Raw genomic sequence first — 23,394 nt, forward strand, 5'->3', positions numbered from 1 at the left:
CGCAACAAAACGCATCCTGCAATCCTTCGCTGCGGATCCACACCCGTCTTCTTGGGTCTTTGTTGCTCGCCGAATCACGGTCGGTCGGTACCGTGGCGCCGGACTGGTGTGGGTCATGAGGCCGTGGAGTGGGGGCGAGTGAGATGAAGAAGAGTAAGTGGTGAGCACTTTTGGGTATACATGGTTTCTTGGACAACCAGCTTGAATGGTACTCTTTGAATTACACGTGGGTATAACGCTGCCAATCTACTCGGGCCGCTGGCCAAACACGACCCAAAAGTTCAGCAGCAAATGGCTGTCCCTCCTCTTCAGATCGGCGCGCGCCTGCGCCAAAAACACCTGCACCTCGTCCGCGGTCCAGCCCAGGACGCGCGTGAAGATGGCCAGGATGAAGGCCTCGAGGCCCTCGTACGTCTGCACCATGTTGAAGGCGCCGATCTGCTTGAGCGTGTCGTCCTTGGGCCACGCGCCCAGCGGCAGCTTGACCAGCCGCGCCTCGACGTTGACGAAGCCCGCCTCCTTCATCCACCGCTCCAGGTGCTGCCCCGGCTGCAGCGTGCGCCCGATCTTGTCGGCGCCCTCGCATAGTAGCTCCGCCAGCCGCACCATCTTGTTGTCCGCCCCCGCCGACCCGTCTTCGGCGTAGTACCGCATCTCGTAGTCGGAGAACTCGGCCCAGCCGCCGGGCCGCGTGGCGGAAAAGGCGCGGCGCGTCAGTTGTGGCCAGTCGGCGATGGCGCCGGCCAGGTAGCGCGCGTGGACGAGGTCGAAGGCGTCGCGCTCCGGCCACTCGCTCTCGATGTCGTCGACCTCGAACCGGCAGTTGGGCGGCACCCAGTGCGGCTGGATGGGCGACAGGTCGTTGCCGACGACCTGGGCGTCTGGGTAGCGGTCGGCGGCCTCGATGGCCCAGATGCCCGTCCCCGTGCCCACGTCGAGGATGCGCTTGGGATCCTGCTTGATGGGTGCCAGGAACAGCTTGCCCCCTTTGGCCAGCATCTGCATGTGGTGCACCATGTCCAGCCGGTCCTGCTCCTTTTCGTCGTTGGGGAAGTTGTACGCGCCCTCGCGGTAGGCGTGGAACCGGCGCCCGTTTTCCATGCGGAAGTTTTGCACGCTCGACGCCACGGACGTCGAGTAGCTCTGGCTAGAGGGAGTGTTAGAAGGGACCCCGCCGCGGACTGTAGACGTACATGTCGTCGCCAATGGCCGAGTCCGTGTCGAACAGAGGGTCGACCTCGACCTCGTCGGCCACGCGGCTCTCTGGCATTCTGAGGGGTCGGTCGGATCAAACGTGTGATTCTGAGCCTAGGGCCAAGGCTAGTCGTCACCAACAGAACGGTCACTGGGTACGGCAGTGTCCAGGATTCGCTCGCAACGTGGTCCAGGTCGAACCCAGCAGACGGGTTGGAAGAAAGAAATAGGGACGAAGGATGCGGGGCGCGCTGGCCTCCGTCGAGCCCTGCGGAAAAGATCATCGGCCGCCGTCTATAAGGGGCAGTGCCATTTTGACAGGTCGTGGGGCGCGGTTTAGTGAAAAGAGTCGGCTAAAACGGCCGGTCCTGGAGTTCCCCTTGCCGAGAAACGGCTCGCGCTGACGTTTCTGCAGGCGTTCCCGGTGGTGTGTAGGATGTCACACGGCACGCTGACATGGGGCCATCATCCGCCGAGTCGATTTGGTTGGATTGTTCATGCGGTGTCTTGCCAGAAGGCTGTGTATCTTGCGTATTCCAGCCTTGGGCAGCGGGAAACCTCACGCGGACGGCAAACGGAGAGGACCATCCCCTGGCGCGTCGCAATAAGTCGAGCAAAAGTGGCATGATCCAGGGCCACCGTCCTCTTTTTCAGTAGAGCACTGACTGGAACAGGCAACCGGGGCGGATCCATGATGGGCAGGTCTGAAGCTGTACGCGGATGCGGAAGTGAGCCCGGTGGCGAGGGCAGTCTGATTGGCGTACGGCGGGGCTCTTCGAGCACGGAGACGGCCGGCAAGTCGAGATACAGCGAAAGTGATGAACAACGACGACGAAACGGTGGAGAAGAGAGACAATTGCCGTGACCACGACCGTCTGATGACCTGGACCATGTAGCGGAGATAAACTTCGGGGTCTCCGGGCTCGGGAGCGGGCCGCCGCGTGTCCTCCCGCGCTAGCCAGATTAGGAAAACAGACGAGACGACGCGAGACGCGTCGCCGCCACGTCCACCAACCTCCACCTTTTCCACCACCTCCGTCATCACGATCCCATTGCGCCCGTCCCTCGCCCGCTCTTCACTCACGCTCAATGAACTTGCGATCCAATGCCTCCCACCCGCGGCTACTCTCCCATCGAATCCCAATGGGTCCCCCCTGAGGACCGCGGGTCCGTCGTCTACGTCTGGTGCTCTGCCGACATTCCTCGCCATGCACGTCCGCATCTTGTCCCTGCTCGGCCGCAGCCGCTAACAAGCTCCAACACAGGCCGTCGACCAATTCCTGCTCGCTGCCGACCACCGCTACTTCTTCAAGCGCAAATACCGCCTCTGTCTCGTCCACAACTACGACCTACACGGGTACCAGCCCAGGCACCCCAGCCTCCGCAAGCCGAACAACCCGCTCTTCGTCAACGAAAAGGATCTCCCCTGCGTTCCTGCGGCTTGCGCCACAGTGTCCATCGAATTGGACGAGCTCAGCGCCGAAGACGTGTCGACGTGTCTGCTTCGCGTCAACGGGTGGGGCAAGCCCGAGAAATATGGCGAGGTGCGGTGCCGTTGGAAGAACGCCCTGCTGGTTTCGGTAGTCCTCCAGGACGGGAAGACGGACATGATGACTCTACAGTGCATCGCGGCTTTCAATGGAGGCGTCGTTCCAGCAGAGGGCGGGGGTCGGTCGTGGATCATGAACAGCCGCATTCCCGACGCGTTCACGCAGCGACGCATGCCTCCGGCCTCGAAAGGGCGACCTGACGATAGTAGTCCGTGTCCAGTGTTTGTCACGGGCAGAGTCAGGCGAAAGGTACGCAGCTCCTCGGGATTCCCAAACGCAATCGCTCAGATCCGGTCCTAGGTCCTCAACCGGTTCTTGGAGGAGGTCAACATGCGTGGCCGCATACATCGCGCCTCCATCATCAACATCGACATGAAACGGGACGAGTCGTATCATTTCGTCAAGAAGCCTCCTCTCCTCGGAAAGCTGCCCAAGGCCTTTCGAGGCATCACCCTCGGCGCTCTTTGCGAGTTTATGACGGGGCACTGCCGCCAGGCAGACATCAACTCGAAGTACTTTGTCGTCCTGGACGGCTTCACGTGCGAGCGGCTTCCCGCAATGCGCGGGCAGGCGTTCGAGAGGCGCAGCGGCAAAAGACTCAACTGCGCCATCGTCGACACGTTCTGCGAAGGCGCCGGCGGCCCTCTCGCGCTGCGCTGCACCTTCAACTCCGCCGCCGAAATCCTCGACGACCTCATGACGACGGGGGCAAGCCTGCAGCAATACGCCAACGACGCGGCCGTCGAGCGGCGCGGCTGCCACTGCTTTTCCACCAACTACGACGGCACCGTCCTCTTCCCGCAGCCGATGGTGGGGCTCTCCGTGATGAAGGAATCCGAGGAAGTTTGCAGCCGAGATGTGACGAGCGACCTCGCGGGCTTGCAGCGAGTGATCGAAGAGCACCAGTTCACGGGAGACCCAGCAGATTGCCCGCCGGAGCTCTCGCAGCCTGACGTGGGCGAGCACCTGCCGTCACCGATCAAGTCTGTGGTGCGAAGCAGGCTGGCCCAGTGGATCGAGCAGCGCGAGTCCGATACCGTGCTGCCAGAGGTCGAGGTGATTCCGCGTCGCAAGAGGCGCTGTTCCCCTGATCCGGACCACGACTCGGGCATTGGCTCTAGCCAGCACACGGCCAATCCCTCTTCGAGGGTCGACAGCGAGTCTCCTTCGAAGAGGAGAAAGGTGGACAGTATCATGGACGATGAAGTGAGCGAAGACGATGATGACGACGATGGTGACGAGGAAGAATATGATGATATTGAGGATGACGCCTTTTACGAGATCAAGCTGCCCAGGTGCACCGGACTGACGCAGTTGAGCTTTGACTGAGCAGTCGTCGTTGCTGTTGACATTTCAAGCGTCGCGTGCTTGCAGCTTTGATACCCTGGCTTTTACGATTTTCTTTGGATCTTTTTTTTTTTTTGGTGCTGGATGGATCGACTCGGTCTGGCTTTGTAATACTTGCGCTCTGTTCTTCGCATCCCATCGTGCAACTTTTCTTTGGATAAAAGCAGTGCGGTGATGTCATGGAATGGTGTTTGGATTTTTCTCCCTTTCTTCGCTCGCGTGTGTAGATGTACCTGGCTTTTCAATTTCATCGCATATTCATCTACCTACAATCCTCCCTCCGATTCCGATCACAATCCAGCATTTATATCGAATACTTCATATCTGCCTGGATTGTAAGGCCAGACATCTGCCCCGCTTCTCCACGCGAATCCCACGCGCCACTCTCGCGTGTGCAGGGACAGGGACACGCGGCTCAACGCGGGCGGGACGGACAGCCACCCGAACACACCAAACGACGCATCCTTCCTCGCCGCCATCCCATCTCGTCTTAGCCAATCGCGTGGCGCTCCTGGCGCTTTGTTGCGCCGACTGGCGCGTTTCAGTTCATGTCCGCCGACAGTGAACTTCCTCCTGGGTGTGCACTGCACGCTGCGCCGCAGAGGATATGGGACAAGTTGATCTGGGTGCTGGTCACCATCACGAAGCTCACGTACTTCATCAAGGACCCTGAGGATCCCAACAAAAAGAAAGAAATTCGGAAGCCCGAAATAACCAGGGTCTGCTACTCAAGAATCATGTCAATGGCTCTGATGCTAACCTGTGCTGCAGTTGATCGACGACTTCTTCCTCGCCGCCGACAGCCCGCTGCCCATCGACCGCCGTCACTCCGCCCTCCTGTTCTTTCGCTCCAAGGAACTCCGACGATACGAGTGCAGGCGCAAAGACATTGTCGCCAGGGGTGGCATTTGGTACATTGAGCGAGATGGCAAGGCGGAGGAGCCTATTGCGGTGGGAGAGTTTCCCGCCAACATGTGGCCGGTCTCGGTCGAGCTGGACGACCAAACGGGACTCGACTGGAGTAGCTGCTTGATCCACGTCAATGGCACGCTCCACGGGGGACCGTTTGGCGAGGTCAGATGCGCCTGGGGCTCCGTCCTCCAAGTCAGCCAGGGGATTCTGCACAGAACGACGGATATTGCTTCGATCCAGTCTCACGCCGCTATTCACGGCGGCGTCTTCCCAGTCGACTGGTGGTACCCGGAGCAGGATGAACTGCCCGACGAGCTGCTCCGCCCGACCATGCCGCTCACCTGGTCGAGACATCCAGACGGCACGCCGTGGCCCGTCTTCGTGACGGGCGACATATCGGACGAGGCAGGCCTCTCCGCACACTCTCTTTTCCCAGACGACGACTGATTGTGTAGACAAGGCCATCAACGTGTTCCTCGACAACGCCAACCTCTCCCCGCTCGACCCGACCCATCGCCTGCGCGCCCGCGTCGTCGACATGCCCGCCGGGCACCCCGACGCCTTCGTCTTCATCGACCAGTCGCCCGTCCCGCCACTGGCCCGCTGCTTCCGCGGCCTCTCGCACGCCGCCATCTGCGACTTTCTGCGCCGCAAGGCCTACGGCGACATTGCGTGCACCAACTTCGTCATCCTCGACAAGCTCGCGAGCCCGACGGCCAAACCGGGTTTGGCCAACTCGCCCAACCCAGACGACATCACCATCTTCCGCGGCAGACAGTGGTCGTGCGTTCTCGGCGACGTGTGCGACCGCGAGCTGCACGGGCTGGTCATGACGCACTGCGCGTTCGACTCGTGCGCCGAGGTCATCGACCAGGTGAGCGATGTCGATGCGCTGAGTTCGTTTGCGAACGACGCTGCCATCCTAAGCGATGGCTGCTTTCGCTATTCGATGGACCGCGTGAATTATGACCGGAAGAGAAGGGAGAAGGAAGAAGAGCAAGCGCTGTATTCGCGCCCCGCCCGCCGCAAATCCAAACCGCGCGTCGAGCCCCTCGCGCTCCCTCAGGTCCCGCCCGTCGTCGTGTGCCAGGGCGCCAGCAAGACGGCGCCGCCACTGCCGAGGCCGGCCACGCCAACAGAGACGACGGAAAGGAAGAAGAAGAGGAAGAGGAGGAGGAAAAGGCACCGCAACAGTGACATCTCTTCCAGCTCCTCATCCACGGATTCATCCCCCGTCGCCCTGCCCAATCGCCCCCCGGCCAAAAGCTCCGTTCTGCGCCCTAGCTTTCCCGGGCGCAGCTTCGTCCGCTCGCTGTCGCGCGACGTCGAGTACGAGCCGCTGTTCACGCAGAGCCATGCGCTGGGCCTGGAGTCGCACGAGGAGAGCGAAGCGGTGGCGAGCGTTACGCCGAGACATAGCATGCTGGCGTCGAGCACGCAGCTGTTTGGCCTGAAGCAGACGCAGGGTGAATACGATTATGGAGATGATGATGATGAGGGAGGCAGCCAGGCCACGGAGGTCGACGACGATGGAGACGGCGCGTCAGTACACGATACGGAGATTGACGAGGACGATGATGACTATGGCGAGCTCGATGTCGATGTCCCAGAGCAGTCGTTCCACGCGCCGGCGTCGCAGTGGTATGATGTGCGTTTGCCGCCGGCCACCGGGCTCACGCAGATGAGCGGTGATTGACGCTTTTTCGCTGGAGTCGTGGCGCAGCGCGGCGCTTGATTGGCATGTTTGGCATAGTCGTGTTGGGGCAATGTCTGCCCCTGTGTTTTGGAGCTTTTTGGTTTTGTCGTTTCTTTGCACCTTGGGAGCTGATGTGTTTGGACTCGTTGTACATGTGTGGTATATGGTTTTGGAGTGGCAATGTGGTCGATTTTCAAAAAGCGATTTCTCGTACGTCTGTTGCCTTCTTCCTGCCTTGGTGTTTACGGCGACAACGTTCACTGTCAATATGTAAATGACAGTTATCCAATATCGAGAGGCGGGTCGCTGGTTCTGCTTTCGAGATCCAGGCTACGCGATTCCGGCGCAAGAGTCATTTCTTCATCTGGCTGGAACCCTATTCCTCTACCTCTCATTGTTGCCCACTTGCACGCCACGCCCAACCCCATTTGCAGAATCAAGTCCTTCCTCTGAAGTTTTTTGATCCACCTTCAAACGCATCCTCAGTCTCTGCGAGGGCCCTCGACGAGTCTTGCCCCGCGGAGTCTGCAGTACAATTCCACCCTTATGTGTCCGACGACTACATCAACGCAAGTTGTTCCATGACCGCTTTCTCAGGCCGAGTGACAGTTGGACTGATGCGCGGAAAGACGGCGTTCAAAGACAGCGGCTTCACGCTCGTCATGCAAGGCATGAGTCGTCGCATCATTTTCTTTCGGCATCGGAGACCGTATGCTGCCAATAGAAGGAGAGAAGGCGTATCGTACTCGCGAGGAAGACGTCGCAAAAACTTCCTATTCTCTGGAAACAAGTGATCCGATTCCGTCGGACCGGAGCTGCCCAAAAGGTTGGACGGGAATTCCATCCCACGCAGCGATGAAGACCATCATATTGAGCGATCATCTTTTCGTCGCAGGTCACTGTGACGAACGGTCTTCTTTTTTTCTGGCTCCTGCGGCGTTTCGCGCCACGCAAATAGAGAAGTCAGCGTGTAGGCATCGCTTGAAGCCGAAGTGGGCGGAGAGAGAGCATTTGAGGAAACGTCGCAACAAACAAGTTCCTAAGACCGTAGCAGCGCCTTTCTCCCTTCAAATTCGCAAATCACTTCGCGAAATTCGCAGGTATTTGGCTGTGGTCAGCTCATTCCCCTCGCAGTCTTGAATACCGTTCGTCGTGTCGCATGTCTGAGCTGCAGCGACTCGTCTGCCAGCAGGCCCGGCCTTGCGGCCAAAGCAAAGACCCGAAACTGTTGCACTTTCAGATGCTGGCACTCTCTTCGGGGTCGGAGAAGTATTTGGAGACTTGAAAGCCACTGGAGGGCTGGCACAACAGGGAATCGATCGAAGTGAGTTGTCTACATTAACAACTTTTGTACACAACTAGCAGGAACGCTGACAACGGAAATGGGTATCTTGAGTAAAAGACCAAACCTCCTAGAGCCAAACAAAGGAAACAATGGAAAGATACAAAAGAAGACAAGAAAGCCTTTGAGCAAGCTTGAAAGTAAGGGTTAGGAGCGTCGAAGATGAGAGTGACTACCGCCTTCTCTGCTCACTGCGGGTAAGCTCCTCCAGCAGGTTTTGGTCCATCCGGACGGCTGATCGAGTGACCTTCAACCGCATTTGCAAAACCTCTCTGTCGAAAGTGCCGTGGTCAAAGCTTAAGACGATGCGAGTAGGTTCTGGCGTTGAGGGAAGGGAGGCAGTCTCATCGGAGGAAGACTCCTCACTGAAAGACTTCTCACTGGAAGGCTCGTCCCTGGAAGGCTCGCCACTGGGAGGCTCGCCAATTGTAGCCTCGCCAATGGAAGACTCGTCACTGGAAGCCTCGTCACTGGAGGCCTCGTCACTGGAAGCATCGTCACTGGAAGTCTCATCGGAAGCTGAATCTCCAGAGGAAGAGTCGTTTAAGGCAGAATTGTCAGAGACAGAACCACCAGAGTCGGAATCGCAGTCGTAGCAGTCGGAGTCGCAGCAGTCGGAGTCGGAAGGCGTTTGCTGCTGGACGGCAGCATGGGAGGCGATGGCGGCTTTGGCAGCTTCAGCTTGAGCCTTCGCATCTGCAGCCTTCTTCCTTTCTTTTTCCACCGCCCGTTTCTCTGCCTCTACCCGACGTTCCGCATCCTCCTGAGCCCTTCGCGCCCTGTTGGCGACAAGCTCTCGCCTCCTTCTTTCTTCCAGTTTGGCCTGTGCCTCCCGTATGGCCCTCGTCGCTGGTATCTCGAGAAGGGCTCTCCTCCTTTTCTCCCGCTCTGCAACCTGAGCCCTGGCTGCCGCTCCACCCTCCGCCATTGCTTTCTCCATAGCCTCTTTCTCCGCCTTCGCCTTGGCCTCCTCTTCCTTTTTACGGGCTTGGATTTCTGCCGCCACTGCCTCCGCCCGGATCTGAGCCTGCACCTCCCTGGCTTCAGCCTCGGCTCGGCGTTGGGCTTCGTACTCCCAGAGCGTTGCGTGAACAAGCTCCTCAACGGTCTCTAGCTCGGGAGGATCTCTTCCTCCAGTCCTGAAGCCGAACTGATCCGCTATGACGGATACGGTGTTCTCTGGATATTCTTCGTCCCCAAGGTTGGCAGCGAACTCTCTCGTGAGCTCGGCTATAACTTCTGCGTCGGAATTGGCCTCAGCAAAAACAGCTTCAGACCCGCTTGGACGTGGTTGCCCAGGAAGCGAGTCCTCAGGCTCAACTTTGGGGGTGACATCTTCAGGACCAGGTTCGGATTCGGGTGGCTCGGGGGAAGGTGTTAGGTCGTAGTTCGGCACGAACCTCGACGGCGGCTCAGGAGTCGGGACGTAGAAGTTCCGTCGCGCTTTGTTCTTGAAGCGCTTCCTGGTTGGCTTTTGGTTTTCAGAGCCTTGAGAGGGGCTCTTGGGCGAGTTGTTCGATCCAGACGGCCTTGCATGGGATTCCTGGCCAGGACTGGCAGCAGCTCTCGGTCGGCGAGCGTCGTCCCTCTTCCTCTTCACGATGTGTTGAGCCTTTTGAGGACTCGTCTCGATGGACGAAACGGCTTCGTCCTCCTCGACGAGCCTCCGATCCTCGGAGTCCTCGCGTTCCGTGAGGTCCGCTTCGGCAATGGCAGTGCGGGCCATGGCGCTCTGGGCTCTTCGACGGGCTGGTCGGGAGGGCTGTCGCCTCCGCGGACTTTGTGAAATCGGCTCAAGGTCTTCAGAGGAGGTGCTGGGAGGAGTCGGCAGGGCGTGAATAATCGATTGCGTACGGTTTTCCAGCGGCAAGTCGACCTGCTTGAATTGATCGTCAGTTTCTGAAACTCTCGTCTTGTTGAAGTTTTCGCATACCTCATCTCGAAGAGGTGGTGTTTGACGATACCCCGAAAACGTCGGGGCGTCCATCAACGGGGGCGGGAGACGGCTGTAGTGGCACTCGTGGAGCCGACTGTGCAGCGCCTCATTTAGGGCCGCAACGTTGAATCGCCGGCCGTCCTCTGACGCCGCTATATCATTGGACAACTCCTCCCAGCGGCGATAAAGATCAGGCCAGTTTTGTCCGCCTTGATGAAAGGCTTCGAATCCTGGCTTTGGGGGATCCAGGAGGAAGCTGCGGGTGGACCGCAATACAGCGCAGAAGCGACGATCAAAAGGGATCACGGCAGCCACGTTGAAACCAAGAGTCTGGGTTGCGTGCTCCAGCCTGAAGATGAGCCCTTCAAGGTCTTGATGGTGAATGTGGACACCAGCAAACCGCCAGAGCATTTCTCTTGCGTGGCTAGTGAGAACGTGCTGCGTGAAATGACATCTCCCGCACCGTAACAGGTGTCTCAAGATGAATCCAGAAACCACGAATACTAGCAGCCGTGCAGGATCCTGATCAATGTCGCGAATGACATTGATGCCGGGTGTTGCGGAGGGCAGCAATCGCCGGCGTTGCGTCAACTGCATGTCGAAGTCACGTTGCGTTGGTCGGGGGGTCTTGGGGATGAGGACGATGGGCGAGCCGTCTCTGACGTAAGGATTTTGTTCGATGATGCGATTGTAGTCGAGGTCTGCCAAGTGGCGTAGTTAGCGTCTCCAGAAACTTCCACGTCAGGCTAGCCTTTCGAAGTGATGGGAGCATACTTTCGCGTGTGGCGCGAGCCGACATTTTTTGGTCTGCGGTCGTCGGTAAGTGTAGGAAACTCGATGGCGCAGGTTGCTGTGTCGGCTGGGCTTAGAGAAGTGTGATCTTGAAGTATTGATGGGCTTTGGAAGTTTTTCTGGTGTCCGCGTAGGAGGCCACTGCTCTGTGCAACGTCAACAATGAGGCTCTACGCGTCGTCCCGTGTCCTGGACGCGTTTCCCAGCCTCCCGAAAAATGACTGCATGCACCCGAATATCACACTGGGGAAGAGCTGCCGGGACAGTCGCCGATTGGCGCGGATGCGACGCCTTGACACGCGGAGACGTTGGCGGTGGAGACGCTGCGCGACGTCGACTTGCTTTTTCCCGTTGACCTCGCATCGCGGCACGTCGATTTTCCGCCGACTGACCTCACAACAACTGATAGCTGGGGTCGAGACTGGGTCTTTGACGCTCAGATCACGTCTTTCGCGCAGGGGGTTCTATCGAGAAGGACGTCTCATCTGGGTTGCCCCGTTCGCGACCACAGCAACCTGAAGCGACCTGGTACAAACCGCAACCACTTTCAACCCAGCCGCTGTGAAAGCGAACAAGGCGGCTAGACGGCTGATCGATTGCCATTCTACCCAACCTCGCAGTCTTGTCTCCACTTGCCGACTGCGCAAAAACTGTTTCGAAGTGCGTTCCGTCGTCACCAGCAGGAAGCCGAGCAGTCACACTGCGCTGTCTCCTGCGCTTGAGCCGATCAAATTTCGAAATTGACTAGATACAGGCAAATGAGGTTTGACGTTACTGGAAACCCCTGGAGGCCAGTCGAAAGAGATGGAAATTCGAGGCGGTGAATTTTCCAGCTTCGGCGGCAGAGCCTACTACCTACCAGGCCATCATCAGTTCAGCTGAGGGACTTCAAGAACGCAATTCCAACCCTACGAGGTACCGAGGCCCCTCTCAGCCCAAGTGCTTCGTATTTCGTATCCTGAATCAATAGGAGATAGCCCCGTGGCGAAGGTTAGCTGGTCCGCAGCAATGTCACTTCAGATCCCCAGCACGGTATCGCAAGACACAGATCTCGCGAGTCTTGCGCCTTGGTCTGTGGGTTCTTCCAATACCTCGGGACCTGATTGAGTCGTTTGGGCCTTGTACAAGCGCCTGTACATCGTGCGATATCGGATGAACAATCCTGGGCTGCGCCGTGGACATACACTTTGTGTTTCTACGACCTGGGAAGCAAGGCGTTGCAAGGCGACTGACAGCTATGGATCCCTCGAATTTCTGGTTCTCACTTCGACGATGCGGATCTTTTACACGTCTGGTAAGCGCAGTGTTTTTCCTGCGCAATGCAACGAACCGACGACGCCGATGACAAGTGGGCGAGGAAGAATCAAAAACCCTGGCATGCATCCTGTTGCGACTAGCAAGGTAGCCGCTAACTTTTCAAGGCGTACCCTGGATGATATTCCACTCTGTATGGCCTCTTTCGGACTTGTCTTGGTGTTATCCGAGACCTTTGGCCGCATGCAGCAAACCACACGGAAGCGGCTTTGAGTACGCAACGTGCGCCGGCAGACAATACTGGCGGCGCATTTTACCACGACTTGGAAAGCACTGAGCGCCATATCCCGGGGACGACTGCGCCCAGCAAACGGGCGACAATTCCAGAGATGAGGGCGAGCCAGCCACCCGCAAGCCGTCCGCATTGTCTCAAAACGTGGCACTGCATCTCAACATTCCGAAGTGATGCCATCTCGTCGGGCTACCCATGGCTATGCAGGTTGATGTCAGTCAAGAGACAGTCTCACCTGCGCACTTCTGCTGCTCTGAGGGGGAGTGACGCGAGTTCGATAGTCGACGTGCGGATCCCGCCAACTCGACGAGTGTCGAACAGAAAGTCGCAAACAGCTCCCATCGCTGCGGCAACTCTCCGATTCCCATCGCAACTCTTTCTCTCTACTCCAACCGGGCGACTGGGGCTGTCCACTGCAAGTCGTTCTAGGAGGCGAACGATGCCGGAGCTGAGGCCGACACGACACAAAGTACCCTTGACGGAACTTGAGATTTCAATTCAGGTACTACTGGTCTCAAAGTAACTTGACGTTGCAGTCATCGACATTGCCTCAACACTAACCACGACACAGTCCTAGCATCGCCCTACCATCCAAAGCCAAGAAGATGCGACTCTTTTGTGCTATTGCCAGCAACACGCGACACAAGCAGCCACAGCGAGGCCCAAATCGGTCGCCACACGAGGCGAAAGCATGCGGCGCAGCGTCGGCTTCATCCGGTCGGGGCAAAAAAAAATTCAATGGTCGCTCATTGAGCTGCAGAGAAGAATTGAATTTAGAGCCGTCCCTGAGCCTATCGTTGCGGTCAACATTCCTCTGCTTTCCTTGCGTCCTATCAAGCGTCGAGGTTGTCTCATGCCAACACACCTTTCCATCTCACACATTCCAGCGAGCGCCGGTCGGTGCCATCTCATCGTTAACAGATCCTGCAGCCTCGCGCATCCATTCTCATCGACACATGAGCGCCGTGCCGTCCGCTGAGTACCAAGGGACCAACACGCGATTGAAGCCATGTTCGGTATATCCCGGTTTCCCCGTACCCCTAAATTCCCTTTGTGCGCACTGCCACTGGACCCAATAGACACATACACCACGAATAGAATTCTGGAACATGGCGATTGCTAGAGGCTCCGAAAGAGTGAGCCAATGCCAGATGCAACATCTATGACCACGCCTAGATTGTGACCTCCTTGGCACCCCATCGGCCAAAGCCGCATTCACAGCGAGACATGATACTGGTCATCGAGGCCTTGGCTGTGTCTGTATCTATAAAGCTGGCTCCAAGGTCCGTAGTGATGGTTCGCAACATAGCAAGATCAGTCGACACCACTTCCGCACCTCCAAGATACCCAGCTCATTCCAACAACCACCTTTGTCAACATGGTTCTCAAAGTTTCCATTGTGCTTGCCATATACAGCATGTTGACCTGCGTTGCGGCCCTGCCGGGGCTGCGCTACGCCATGCCGGAATCGCCCATCTTTACCATCGCCGAAGGTATGCTCCTCCAGACTTCAGACCAATCTTCGCCGACATGGACACTGACAGCGCCTCAGAAACTCCTGCTCTTGTGGTTCCATCCTCTCGATCCATGATTGGAGTCATGCTGGCAGCTCAAGTCACGCCAACTGCAGCGTCAACGCCGACTCCGACCCCGACTGAAAGGGTGCTTGCCGTCACCCAAAAGTCCAGCACCAAAACCTCCAAATCCGCAAAGACCACTCCCGCGTCGTCGTGCGTGCCGCTGACCGTCTGCATCGACTACCTCAACGATTGCGGCGTGAGGTACGGAGGGTGAGTCAATCACTTGAGTATCTACGAAGGCGGGACTGACGAGATGTGCAGCTGCCACGACATGTGCAAACCCACTTCGTACACAGACCCGGGCTGTCCCAAGACAAAGAGGCCTTGCAATCTGCGTGCGGGCAACTGCGGTTAGGCATTTGAAGTGTCGCTACGCTGGCCTACTACAAAACACGACTCCTTTTCCTCTTGTATATAGATGCGACGAATCACTTGCCCCGAAAGACCACAGAGACGACCGCTTCGCTTCTTGCCCCGCAGGCGCAGAAACATATTGGTCATGAAAGCACTTTTAGTCGATGAACGAATGAATTACGTTTTCCTTATGCCGAGTTCAAACTTCCGCAGTGACCGATTGTCTGTCGAGTCGTTGATTCGAGTCGTTGATTCGAGAAACGACTTGAATCGCACGGCTTGTCCTCTTTCACCTCGTCTCCAGAGACCTTAATTTCGTCTCCAAGCAATGCTCGCTGTCAACGTCTCGAATCGGTACTCATGATGTCAGGCACAAGCGGGAATAAGCCATCGCCAAGGCACCTAAGCATACTTGACGGTGACACTGATCTCATTGCACAATGGCGGGTCCGGCACCACCTCCGCGACGAGATGGCTCATTTGAAGCAGGACCATTGTGGGTCATGCTTTTGCGCTCCCATCTACTAAGCGCTGAGCACGGATGGCAAACACGGCCAGGGTAGATGCAGGAACCGAATCACCAACTCCACTTGGAAAAATCGCCTGATGTGCCCAACTTGCATACATGCCAGCCACCCTGCACGGCCTAGACAAGGGTACGCGTGCGCGTAGATTAATTCCCAACCTCATGGTTTTTGCTGACTGAAAATTTTCCCTGTTGCAGGACGGGACCCGCAAGCATGTCGACGTCCTATCCTTCGAGCTGGAAATTGGACTGTTTCGCTGGCAGCAGGTCGTTCCCGATTCCATCTCGACCGCATTGGACGGTTCGGATCTGGCTCAATTCTGGAGACTGGGCGGCCAAAGGGGAAAATGATCCAGTGTCTTCGAGCAGTGTGTTCGTTTTGCCCAATGAGGCTAGCGTGGAATTTGATGCCTGACGAGGCATCACTCCCAGCCAAGCCGGGGATGAGATCACCGTCGGTTGGCACTTCTGTCTCTGTCTCAACACCACAATTCCAGTCGGCTGCGCCAGTTTTGTATCGCAGTCTGACTTTCGTTGCGTCTGTTTGCTCGACGGAGACGCTCTGCCCTTCTTCTGTGCTCTTGCCGCGACCGTGACCAAGTTCTGCGACCGCCGCTCCGACTGCCGACCGGGCGACTTCATCAACAGGATGGCATCGCGACTTCAAAGCCACCGTCCTTCAGCATCTCCACTTGTCAGTCCTAGTCTGGAGTAGTCCCTTTGATCGCCGCGACGGCGCTCTCGACTCGATGGTCGTTTTCTTCCGACCGAAACACCCCGCCCGCGTAACGGCCGAGAGCGACAGTGCTGCTGAGAGCCCAAATGGAACGGACAATCTTCTTGCGTGGGGTGGTCAATGAGCCAACTTGAAGCTCGAATACGAGCTGTGGCGGATGATGGGTCAGGATGGGTTGGACTGGTACGTTGTGATGTCCAGCCTCCGGCCTGAGCCGTGGCCAACGCTGGCTGGCGTCGGAGGAAGATGGATGGAAGCTTGTCTTCTTGAGCATCGTTAGTCCACGCATGAGCCCGAGGCTTATATCGACCGCACATCTCGGCCGTGCTGACTGCAGACACAGGAACTGTCGCGAGCATTCGTTGCGAATCCACTGCGCTTCCCCGACTGCCCGACCGAGACCATTTTGCGCAACACCGCTCGATCCATCGAAAGCTCTACAATGCAACCGGAATAGTCCACGACGAAGCCTCGGGGCCCTGGACAAGTGCATGAGGGTTGGTGGGGGTCTCGCAAATGATTCTGTCTGCTGCGCACTCGCGAGGGACCAGCATACGCATAACCACGGTGTGAAGAGCGACCTGTTTGGATTGTACGCAAAGCACTGCCGAGGATTCACGTCCTACGGCCGCAGGATTGCCCTACGAGGCAGAAGCTCAGCGCTGGGTCCCGCGCTGCCGCGGCTCCTCGCGACGGACCGACGGTAGCAGCCCTATCGACACCCGGTCTCCCCAGGATTCCCACGGTATCAACGTGGAGTGGCACCGTGCTCGCTGGGAAGGCCTCAGAGGACCCTTGATTGCAAGTTGTACGCATCCTTTTGCCCTCAGCAAGTCTCGTTGTTCGACTTCAAATTTCAGTGGTCGAATATCTCGCTTCAACCAACGAGCTACGATCCAAGTGTGACGACAACTGGCATGCCGCGCTCGTTCAACCCGTCAGTGCTCCGCAAGGCTGCAGAGAAGCCAGTTTACAATTGCTGCGGAGGTAAATCGCAAACTACTGCAGTCATGGTGAGTTTCCAAGAGACAGAAAGGACTTGGAAACACTCGGCCGTCGCTGACTGCAGAAAACAGCCTCATCCGCAAGTAAGCGCTTGCAGTGTCGGCATCCGCACCACTGTCGTTGCCAACACCAACCTACCTCCTCGGCAGGTCGCAGTCGAAACGAAATTTGCATCGAGTTTTTGTGACATCCTGGAGCGGGTGGTCTGGTTGACGCGAAGAGACGGTCTCCGGTGCTGGCTTCATGTCATCGCAGGAGTATCGACCGCGAAGTCTTGGCCATGCATTTTGGAACCGCTTGCCACCCTTCTCGTGCGCGTTGCAGAGCCAAGCTGCGCCGGGAATCAATAGTTGTTGATTCAGTCTGTTGAAAGCCTTCACGAATAATCTGAACAAGCTACTCGCGGACGCGTCTTGTACGAGTACTGTCATCTCAACACTGGTGAAGGTTTCGCTGACCATTCAATTAGATGCGTTTCAAATTGCAGAAGCTTTCGAACACACGGTTTTGGCTTTTCAGTCGCTGAATCCACGACTCGATCCGTCAACAATTTGGACGTCACGTGATCCGGTCGCGCAATCCTCTTGCGGACATCTTGCATCTGGCACCATCACGCAACATCGCTCATCGTGCAGACGCAACTCAAAACGCATTGCGACAGTGGCAACAGGTATGCATCTCTGGCATCGCACTGCACCGAGGATAGTTGAATTTCGAAACACTCTGCTGACATGTCCCGTACGCTAGTCAAGCCGCAGAGCGCGTTCCGCTCCAGCGCAGCGGGTTTCTGGGGAAGAGTCAGCGCGGCCCGCGACCCGCCATTGGATGAACAGCGTTGAGCCGGGCGGAAAACATGCTGCCTTGTCGGGAGATTGTGGCTGATGGCGGACGGGAAGCTTCTTCGTACACTATTCCTCGGCTGGGCATGTGAGGCGGGAAGCATCGTGCTGCACGTGAGAAGTTACCCCATTTCAGACGGGTGTTGAAATAGATGGCGATGCGCTCGCAGGGAGAGCAGACATCATTGCAAAGCCAGAAAGCCAGAATCATCGTACCGTAACAGCCGACACCGCGTTCAAAGCAGCATCATGGAGGCCATCACCCAAGCCGTCATCAACTACTCCAAGTTGGAGCTCAGTTTCGTCCGAATCACAAAGGCAACCCCAGAGTACGCGCCATTGCGAGAATTCTTTGATGTCATCCGCTGACGAAACTCAGGACATTCAACATCTACATCGAATGCAAGATCTCGGGAACTGGCCCCGTCAGCGCCACCATGGCCGGCATGCAAGTCGACCTGGTTGGACCTGCTGGTGCCTTTGGAAAACTCCAACTGCCTACCGTCAAGACTTCTGGAAGCAGCACTGCATTGACGATCGAAGACCAGACGGTCAAGATTATCGACTTTGAGGCATTCAACGCTTTCGTCAAGGCCCTGATCCAGGACAAGGACATCACCCTGCACCTCAAGAACGGCCACACGACTCTCAAGGCCCTGGCCATGACCAACAAGGTTGTGTACGAGAAGCCGATTGAGTTGAAGGGCATGAACGGCCCGCAGACGCGCATCGAGAAGACTGAGGTCACCGGCAACGACTCATTCACCAACCACCTCGTCACAGAGAACCCATCGCCATTCGAGATTGATCTCGGCGAGGCCATTTTCGACATCCAAAACGCCAGCGGCGAAGTCATTGGCACTGTCCAAGGCCCCCTGCACATCACCCGCGGCAAGTCACAGTTTACCATGAGCGGCAAAATCAACAAGGGCGTCAGCGTCGGGTCTGGGGAGGGCTTCTTCGTCGGTACCGGCTCCGTCACCGACAGCTGGGCCAAGGAGACGAACAAGTACGTCAAGACGCCGGTGCAGCTCACGCCTGAGTTGATGAACTTGGCCAAGTAGCGGGGGACTTCACGAATCACATGCATATAGCCCAGGGGCGTCTAATATACCAACTTTCTTGTCTCATGAATCATTTGAATCAGTTGCTTCTATCAGTCAATGGGATGTCACTTTGCATTCGCATGTCGCATGCCAGTTCCTCGTGACCGCGCAGGCTTTCTCCATGCCGATTCTTGCTCCAAGGGCCGGGCCGGTGCGGCTCCCCGTGTTTGTATGCTTATTGATACGTGGTAGTATGTCAGTGTCCCAGAAGCAGGTCTCAAATCAGGTCTCTGCAAAAAGACGACAGTGGCACGGTCGCAGTTGTGAATGATGCGTTTTCGCAGAGGCAGCAACTGCAGCTCACTGGGTGCGGCCTGACAATCGAGATCGCTCTGAGCGAGAAGTTAATGAGCGCAGCAAGCCAGCAAGTCGGTATTCGCAAAAGTCCTGCGGATCAAGTGGAGCTCGTCTAGTTTTGATGGTGGGCGCACGCCTACGGTGCTTCGACGAGCGCGAGCATGTTTGCAACGACGTTTGCGGTGGCTCAAGGCATCGCTCGACTGAGTTTCTTCAACCTCCACAGTATCCCCCGTCCTCAAGCACTTGGGCTATCGGCGAAGTCATCCGGGACGACGTCTATGAAGGGACAGCAGGTGGCAGGGCACAGACGCGGGACCCCGCGCTTGGCGGCTCAAGCCACCGCGCGCGCTGCCCAGCCGCCACTCACTTACAGCGGATACCCCCGCGCTGCCTCTCAGCGGTCACTTCTCATTCTCGCAAGCCTTTCTCGGTTGAGAAGTCCGTGAGGAGGCTCTTTTTTGGCCGTCTTCGCGTCGTGGGCGCGATCCCTCGAGGCCAATCATGCGGATCCGAAAACGCAACTCGTCACGGTCGCATTTTCCAGCAATTGGACTTGTTAATGAAAAAAAGCTTTGGCGTTCGCAGGGATACGCCGAGGAATCACTGTGCGGTCCCTGGAAGCGAGATCTTTGCGCACCGTGTGCTTTCGTGGAGGTGTGTCGTTCTGGCTGCGACCGAGAGGACTTCAGAATTGCACGAGAATATTTGTCCATGAAACTCCGCAAAACCCAAGGGGAATTTCCAATATCGCAATGCGACCAACTGGCTTGCGCAGGAACGCCACGGTGCCGTTGGCGGTGTGCACGTCGTCAGTGCCGCTGCCGTGACTGCCACGCCTACTAGAAGCTGCTTTGGTCAGGAAGCATCGCTCGGAGACTCACGCCAGTGATGGTAAGGACATGGTGACTGCCTTGGACTCCCTTTGCAGCAGCAAGGGTTGCAAATACGATGTGTCGTGGATGAGATGAGGGCGAATACTGCGGAGGTGCTGCTGTCAGAGTGGCAATCTGTAAATTTGAATCGGATTCAGTCCTGCGTCGCTCATTGCTACCAGTACGGACTGCCTGGGGCTCTGGTCAATGCGATTTCTCCTTCCAGAAGTCGCTCTTTGTTTACGTCTTCGTCGTTCCTGCCACACCAAGCTCAACCTCATCTTCGTCGCAACAGATGCCCGGCAGAGTCTTTTAACTGCCGCCCAGTCGAAAGAAAGCATTCATATCGAAGTCAGCTTCTACAGCGCCCAAGGGTCCACCTTTTTCGTTGCCAGCTTTTCGCCTTCGCGACCTTGAACTCGACCGAGGCACCATTTTATCGTGAGCGAACTTCACCTCTTCTGGCGCACGCATCTCACCGTTTCCAGACTTCTCTCGACGCTGTAATCCTTTCCAGGACGCCCAAAATGGTCCTCATCAATGCCCCCAACTACTCGCGGCCTGCCAACACTTCGCCCGCTTTTGTAACTCCCAGCACATTCGCTTTCGGCACTCGCCCGGATGCTCTCAGTTCTACACTCATTGGCTTTTGTTCGCTTGCAGATCACCTGGGCCCTTCTCTATCGCGGGACCTTGTCGTTTTCGCTTCACCCAAGACACATGGTGAAAGGCCTGTCTGGATTCAGGATGTTCTCGTTGGCACCGCCCTCCTTCTGTTCGCCACCGTCGTCTTTTTGGTTATCACGCGTCTCGTAAAACGGGAAATCCAACCAGCTCTAGTTATGCGACCAGCTCCAATCAGGAAGCTACCTCTGGAAGTGCTTTTGCTCATTGGAAAATTCCAAGACCCCGTCGATCGCCTTAGCCTTGCCGTTTGCTTCCGCAGACTGTTCGGTAGAGACGAGTTCGACGCGGCACCGCTGGGATACCGAAATTCGCTACGCTGGAGAGTCCGGCACTTGTACCTCGCCAAAAAGGAAAGGAGCTTGTACATTTCCCTAGGACGAAGCTAGTTTGCTCGGGCTGCAGGAAACTCCATCCCACACGTCTCTTCTCTCCTGGCCAGTTGCGAGCCGCACCCGAGGCAAGAGTCTGTATAGGTAGAGAAGGGAGGATCCGCGTGTGCGAACACAAGTTGCTCACGCGTCTGGAAATCAAGGACAACATTCATGTGCTCGGTAATCATGCCAGGCTTTGCGACTCTCTAGATCATAGCCCAAGATACGTGCAGAGGCCTGCTCCGACTCTGACCCACAGATGCTTCAGAAGTGGACACCAGGTTGCATGTGACGAGTCTCAAATTGACACAACGACTCTCGTGGAACTGGACCGCGGCACAAATCTCTCGATACCTCAGTTGCAGACGATATTCAAGAGGCGCCCATGCCAAATCTGTCCTCATCTTCGGCTTTCCGACAGACTCTGCCGCGTATTGCTATTCCGCCGGCTACTCCCATTCTTTGTGTTGCGGGAGGGAACAGGGGCAGGATTCCTGGATGCACATTGCCCTCATCCCGACTGCGGCGCCAGATTCACGATATCAGCCGAAACTTCTCGCGCAAACGTAGCTACTTTCATGAACGGATCTTTCTTCACGCTAGCACCACTACCACAAGGCACAATGGGTGTCGTTCTTCACGTCACGAAATTCATCCCCAGTCTTGAAGACCCTACCGATCCTGACTGGCTTGGCCAACTGTAGGACACGCGGTCGACAGAATGTGGTGGAGGCCTCGATTCCGAATGCGAAATCTGCAACCATGCGTTGTACAGGATGGACTGAAGTGAGGATAGTTGATGCTCTGGGGGATTGGAGCGTTGGTTGACGACCACGGCTATAATGGCGTTCTCTTTCTTTTGAGCCTAGCAAGTCCTCGGAAAGGGCGGAGGATGAATCAGACCGATCATGGCGTTCGAATGCTTGCTTTGCGTAGCTCTGTCTTTCCAGGAAGTCTGGTGTGCTTCGATTGTGTATTTCTTGCCGCGCGCCAATGTGGGTAGTTGGTGAATCCAGATGGCGCCAGAATTCTTAGTCGAATGGAGTTTGAATCGCGAATTCGATCCGGTCACAAAGATCGAGAGTAAGAAAAGTGCTTACCGAGAGCGAAATGATCTAACCACCAAGATGCAGGTGAAGAAATTCTGCGTGTCTTGTTGCCTTCGTTCCTCTTCCGCGCTGCTCAGCTCGAGTCGATTCGGGAAGTATCCCGTCACTTTGCTAAAGCCAAAAACGCTCTTTTCTGCACGCAAGCAAGACGCTACTACAACACGTTCCCTTGCCGTGCTGTATCGAGGATGATTTCCACCTATGCTGATGGTCTCTCTCTTCTTTTGTGAACGAAATGGCATTTTCGAGCTTGCTTGAGTTGCAGTGTCGAATTCCCCGCCTCGAGTCCACGGTCGGCGCCCTACGGCAAGGATGGGCAACAACGCAGAGGAGTTTCGTATTTTGGATGGAATCAGGATGTCCCGCGCGCACATCTGCTTCTGCGCGCTGCTTTGGTCGAAGTGCTCGCTTATTTCGAAGCGAGTTGGGAAGTGTTTCTGGAGGTCGAACACGAACTTTGGACGAAGAGACAGATGCAAAAGGAGTTATCATTGCCACAGACCACTATACACACCAATGTCCTCGCTCTCCTTCCATCGAAGTTCCTTTTGCTGCGCCCAAGTGAGACCGAAAGGCGTTTTGCGGCCCGCCGAGGCCAAATCCACCAGCCTCCGCGCAGGACGGCGACAAAACAAAAAGAAATTCCATCACCGGGAATTGAACCCGGGCCTTGCCGGAACCTTCGTAATGAAAGCGGCAAATCCTAGCCACTAGACCATGATGGATGTTGGTGAAAGGGAGACGAAACATTTGTTATATATTGCAGTGTAAAACTCCCCACGATGGGTTGCTCCAATCACAGATGCTGTCCATATCGATCACGCTGGGGACAAGAGAAAGACTTAGGCGCTAAGCTTCAGTCACGCCCGAAGCTGAAGTGTGCATTCAATTGAAAAGATCTCCGTTAGCCACTCACCATTGCACGGCGGTCCTTTACAGTCCGTTTCGTTCTCCGGCCCGGCAAGATACTGGTCCGAGCTTCTCAAGCTCCGCCCGGTCGCTGCTATCTCCCAACCAAGCGCTACACCACCCACCGGCGACTGCCACCCATCATTGTTCACTTCGGTCACATATCGACACCAGCCCCCCAGAAAGTCTCTCATACGTCCCAGCGTACGCACTGAAACCGCTCTCGAGCAGGATGACTCGCTGTCCGCCAAAGAAGCACGCGTCGCGATGAATCCGGGCGCGGCGCGTGTCGACGACCAGCGCGAACCACCGCATCGGCGAAAAGACGAATTCCTTAGTTTACGCACCTCGCTCATTGAACTTCTCAGCCTGAGATTGACAGCGGCTAGCTACCCAACCAGTTTCTCTCCCCACCCTCGATCCAAGTCCTTGTCGCGACCGAGTGTCTCCCAGACCGACCACCCTCCCCAACCCAGCCCGCAAGCGATGGAATAGCCCAAACATTTGAAGACCGTACATTTTGCATCGGAGATTGATGAGAGCGGCACTTGACATGGCAAAATTGAGTGGGCGATGGCACAATGCTGGTTGCGTGGGAGGAACGCTGGATCCACGCTGAATCCACGCTGAATCCACGCTGAATCTCTCGTCGGTCGCACACTGCTCAGCGAGAAGCTGCGGGTTT

At 56.6% G+C, this 23,394-nt stretch overlaps 7 protein-coding genes and 1 non-coding gene across 8 annotated transcripts; 5 read left to right on the forward strand and 3 right to left on the reverse strand.

The window, feature by feature from the left end:
• Positions 1-246: 246 nt before the first annotated feature.
• Positions 247-1,270, reverse strand: J3D65DRAFT_647600 (S-adenosyl-L-methionine-dependent methyltransferase; the record flags this gene model as incomplete). The annotated part of the gene is made up of 2 exons (XM_066802343.1): positions 247-1,147; positions 1,194-1,270. The coding sequence occupies 2 exons, from the start codon at positions 1,268-1,270 to the stop codon at positions 247-249; spliced, it is 978 nt and encodes a 325-aa protein (XP_066651706.1).
• Positions 1,271-2,224: 954 nt separating this feature from the next.
• On the forward strand, positions 2,225-4,369 carry J3D65DRAFT_635478 (uncharacterized protein). The gene is made up of 3 exons (XM_066801324.1): positions 2,225-2,404; positions 2,460-2,993; positions 3,045-4,369. The coding sequence occupies exons 1-3, from the start codon at positions 2,300-2,302 to the stop codon at positions 4,071-4,073; spliced, it is 1,668 nt and encodes a 555-aa protein (XP_066651707.1). The 5' UTR covers positions 2,225-2,299; the 3' UTR covers positions 4,074-4,369.
• Positions 4,370-4,539: 170 nt separating this feature from the next.
• J3D65DRAFT_635482 (uncharacterized protein) lies at positions 4,540-7,122 on the forward strand. The gene is made up of 3 exons (XM_066801325.1): positions 4,540-4,810; positions 4,863-5,408; positions 5,464-7,122. Exons 1-3 carry the CDS (start codon positions 4,640-4,642, stop codon positions 6,697-6,699), a joined length of 1,953 nt encoding a protein of 650 aa, XP_066651708.1. The 5' UTR covers positions 4,540-4,639; the 3' UTR covers positions 6,700-7,122.
• Positions 7,123-8,134: 1,012 nt separating this feature from the next.
• On the reverse strand, positions 8,135-10,158 carry J3D65DRAFT_635484 (uncharacterized protein). Its single transcript, XM_066801326.1, has 2 exons — positions 9,975-10,158; positions 8,135-9,920 (listed from the first exon to the last, which is right to left on the reverse strand). The coding sequence occupies exons 1-2, from the start codon at positions 10,026-10,028 to the stop codon at positions 8,214-8,216; spliced, it is 1,761 nt and encodes a 586-aa protein (XP_066651709.1). The 5' UTR covers positions 10,029-10,158; the 3' UTR covers positions 8,135-8,213.
• Positions 10,159-12,640: 2,482 nt separating this feature from the next.
• On the forward strand, positions 12,641-13,536 carry J3D65DRAFT_82899 (uncharacterized protein). Its single transcript, XM_066804220.1, has one exon. The coding sequence runs from the start codon at positions 12,921-12,923 to the stop codon at positions 13,392-13,394; it is 474 nt and encodes a 157-aa protein (XP_066651710.1). The 5' UTR covers positions 12,641-12,920; the 3' UTR covers positions 13,395-13,536.
• Positions 13,537-13,627: 91 nt separating this feature from the next.
• Positions 13,628-14,443, forward strand: J3D65DRAFT_635494 (uncharacterized protein). The gene is made up of 3 exons (XM_066801327.1): positions 13,628-13,808; positions 13,868-14,105; positions 14,157-14,443. Exons 1-3 carry the CDS (start codon positions 13,694-13,696, stop codon positions 14,248-14,250), a joined length of 447 nt encoding a protein of 148 aa, XP_066651711.1. The 5' UTR covers positions 13,628-13,693; the 3' UTR covers positions 14,251-14,443.
• Positions 14,444-17,301: 2,858 nt separating this feature from the next.
• On the forward strand, positions 17,302-18,736 carry J3D65DRAFT_82929 (uncharacterized protein). The gene is made up of 2 exons (XM_066804221.1): positions 17,302-17,684; positions 17,735-18,736. The coding sequence occupies exons 1-2, from the start codon at positions 17,605-17,607 to the stop codon at positions 18,417-18,419; spliced, it is 765 nt and encodes a 254-aa protein (XP_066651712.1). The 5' UTR covers positions 17,302-17,604; the 3' UTR covers positions 18,420-18,736.
• Positions 18,737-22,442: 3,706 nt separating this feature from the next.
• J3D65DRAFT_t131 lies at positions 22,443-22,525 on the reverse strand. The gene has a single exon. It is a non-coding gene; the product is annotated as a tRNA-Glu (tRNA).
• Between the last annotated feature and the right edge of the window lie 869 nt (positions 22,526-23,394).

The sequence above is a fragment of the Phyllosticta citribraziliensis genome, assembly GCF_038025025.1.
Source record: "Phyllosticta citribraziliensis strain CPC 17464 chromosome Unknown J3D65scaffold_11, whole genome shotgun sequence".
NCBI classification, from domain to species: Eukaryota; Fungi; Ascomycota; class Dothideomycetes; order Botryosphaeriales; family Phyllostictaceae; genus Phyllosticta; species Phyllosticta citribraziliensis.

What these genes read in the sequence shown, in the direction of transcription:
- J3D65DRAFT_635478 (XM_066801324.1), top strand. Translation starts at nt 2,300, where the DNA reads ATGCCTCCCACCCGCGGCTACTCTCCCATCGAATCCCAATGGGTCCCC. An exon ending in CTGCCGACATTCCTCGCCAT is followed by an intron (nt 2,405 to 2,459) that starts GCACGTCCGCAT and finishes GCTCCAACACAG; the next exon opens with GCCGTCGACCAATTCCTGCT. An exon ending in CGGGCAGAGTCAGGCGAAAG is followed by an intron (nt 2,994 to 3,044) that starts GTACGCAGCTCC and finishes ATCCGGTCCTAG; the next exon opens with GTCCTCAACCGGTTCTTGGA.
- J3D65DRAFT_635482 (XM_066801325.1), top strand. Translation starts at nt 4,640, where the DNA reads ATGTCCGCCGACAGTGAACTTCCTCCTGGGTGTGCACTGCACGCTGCG. An exon ending in GGAAGCCCGAAATAACCAGG is followed by an intron (nt 4,811 to 4,862) that starts GTCTGCTACTCA and finishes CCTGTGCTGCAG; the next exon opens with TTGATCGACGACTTCTTCCT. An exon ending in CGGGCGACATATCGGACGAG is followed by an intron (nt 5,409 to 5,463) that starts GCAGGCCTCTCC and finishes TGTGTAGACAAG; the next exon opens with GCCATCAACGTGTTCCTCGA.
- J3D65DRAFT_635484 (XM_066801326.1), bottom strand. Translation starts at nt 10,028, where the DNA reads ATGGACGCCCCGACGTTTTCGGGGTATCGTCAAACACCACCTCTTCGA. An exon ending in CACCACCTCTTCGAGATGAG is followed by an intron (nt 9,921 to 9,974) that starts GTATGCGAAAAC and finishes GATCAATTCAAG; the next exon opens with CAGGTCGACTTGCCGCTGGA.
- J3D65DRAFT_82899 (XM_066804220.1), top strand. Translation starts at nt 12,921, where the DNA reads ATGCGACTCTTTTGTGCTATTGCCAGCAACACGCGACACAAGCAGCCA.
- J3D65DRAFT_635494 (XM_066801327.1), top strand. Translation starts at nt 13,694, where the DNA reads ATGGTTCTCAAAGTTTCCATTGTGCTTGCCATATACAGCATGTTGACC. An exon ending in CATCTTTACCATCGCCGAAG is followed by an intron (nt 13,809 to 13,867) that starts GTATGCTCCTCC and finishes ACAGCGCCTCAG; the next exon opens with AAACTCCTGCTCTTGTGGTT. An exon ending in TGCGGCGTGAGGTACGGAGG is followed by an intron (nt 14,106 to 14,156) that starts GTGAGTCAATCA and finishes CGAGATGTGCAG; the next exon opens with CTGCCACGACATGTGCAAAC.
- J3D65DRAFT_82929 (XM_066804221.1), top strand. Translation starts at nt 17,605, where the DNA reads ATGGAGGCCATCACCCAAGCCGTCATCAACTACTCCAAGTTGGAGCTC. An exon ending in ATCACAAAGGCAACCCCAGA is followed by an intron (nt 17,685 to 17,734) that starts GTACGCGCCATT and finishes GACGAAACTCAG; the next exon opens with GACATTCAACATCTACATCG.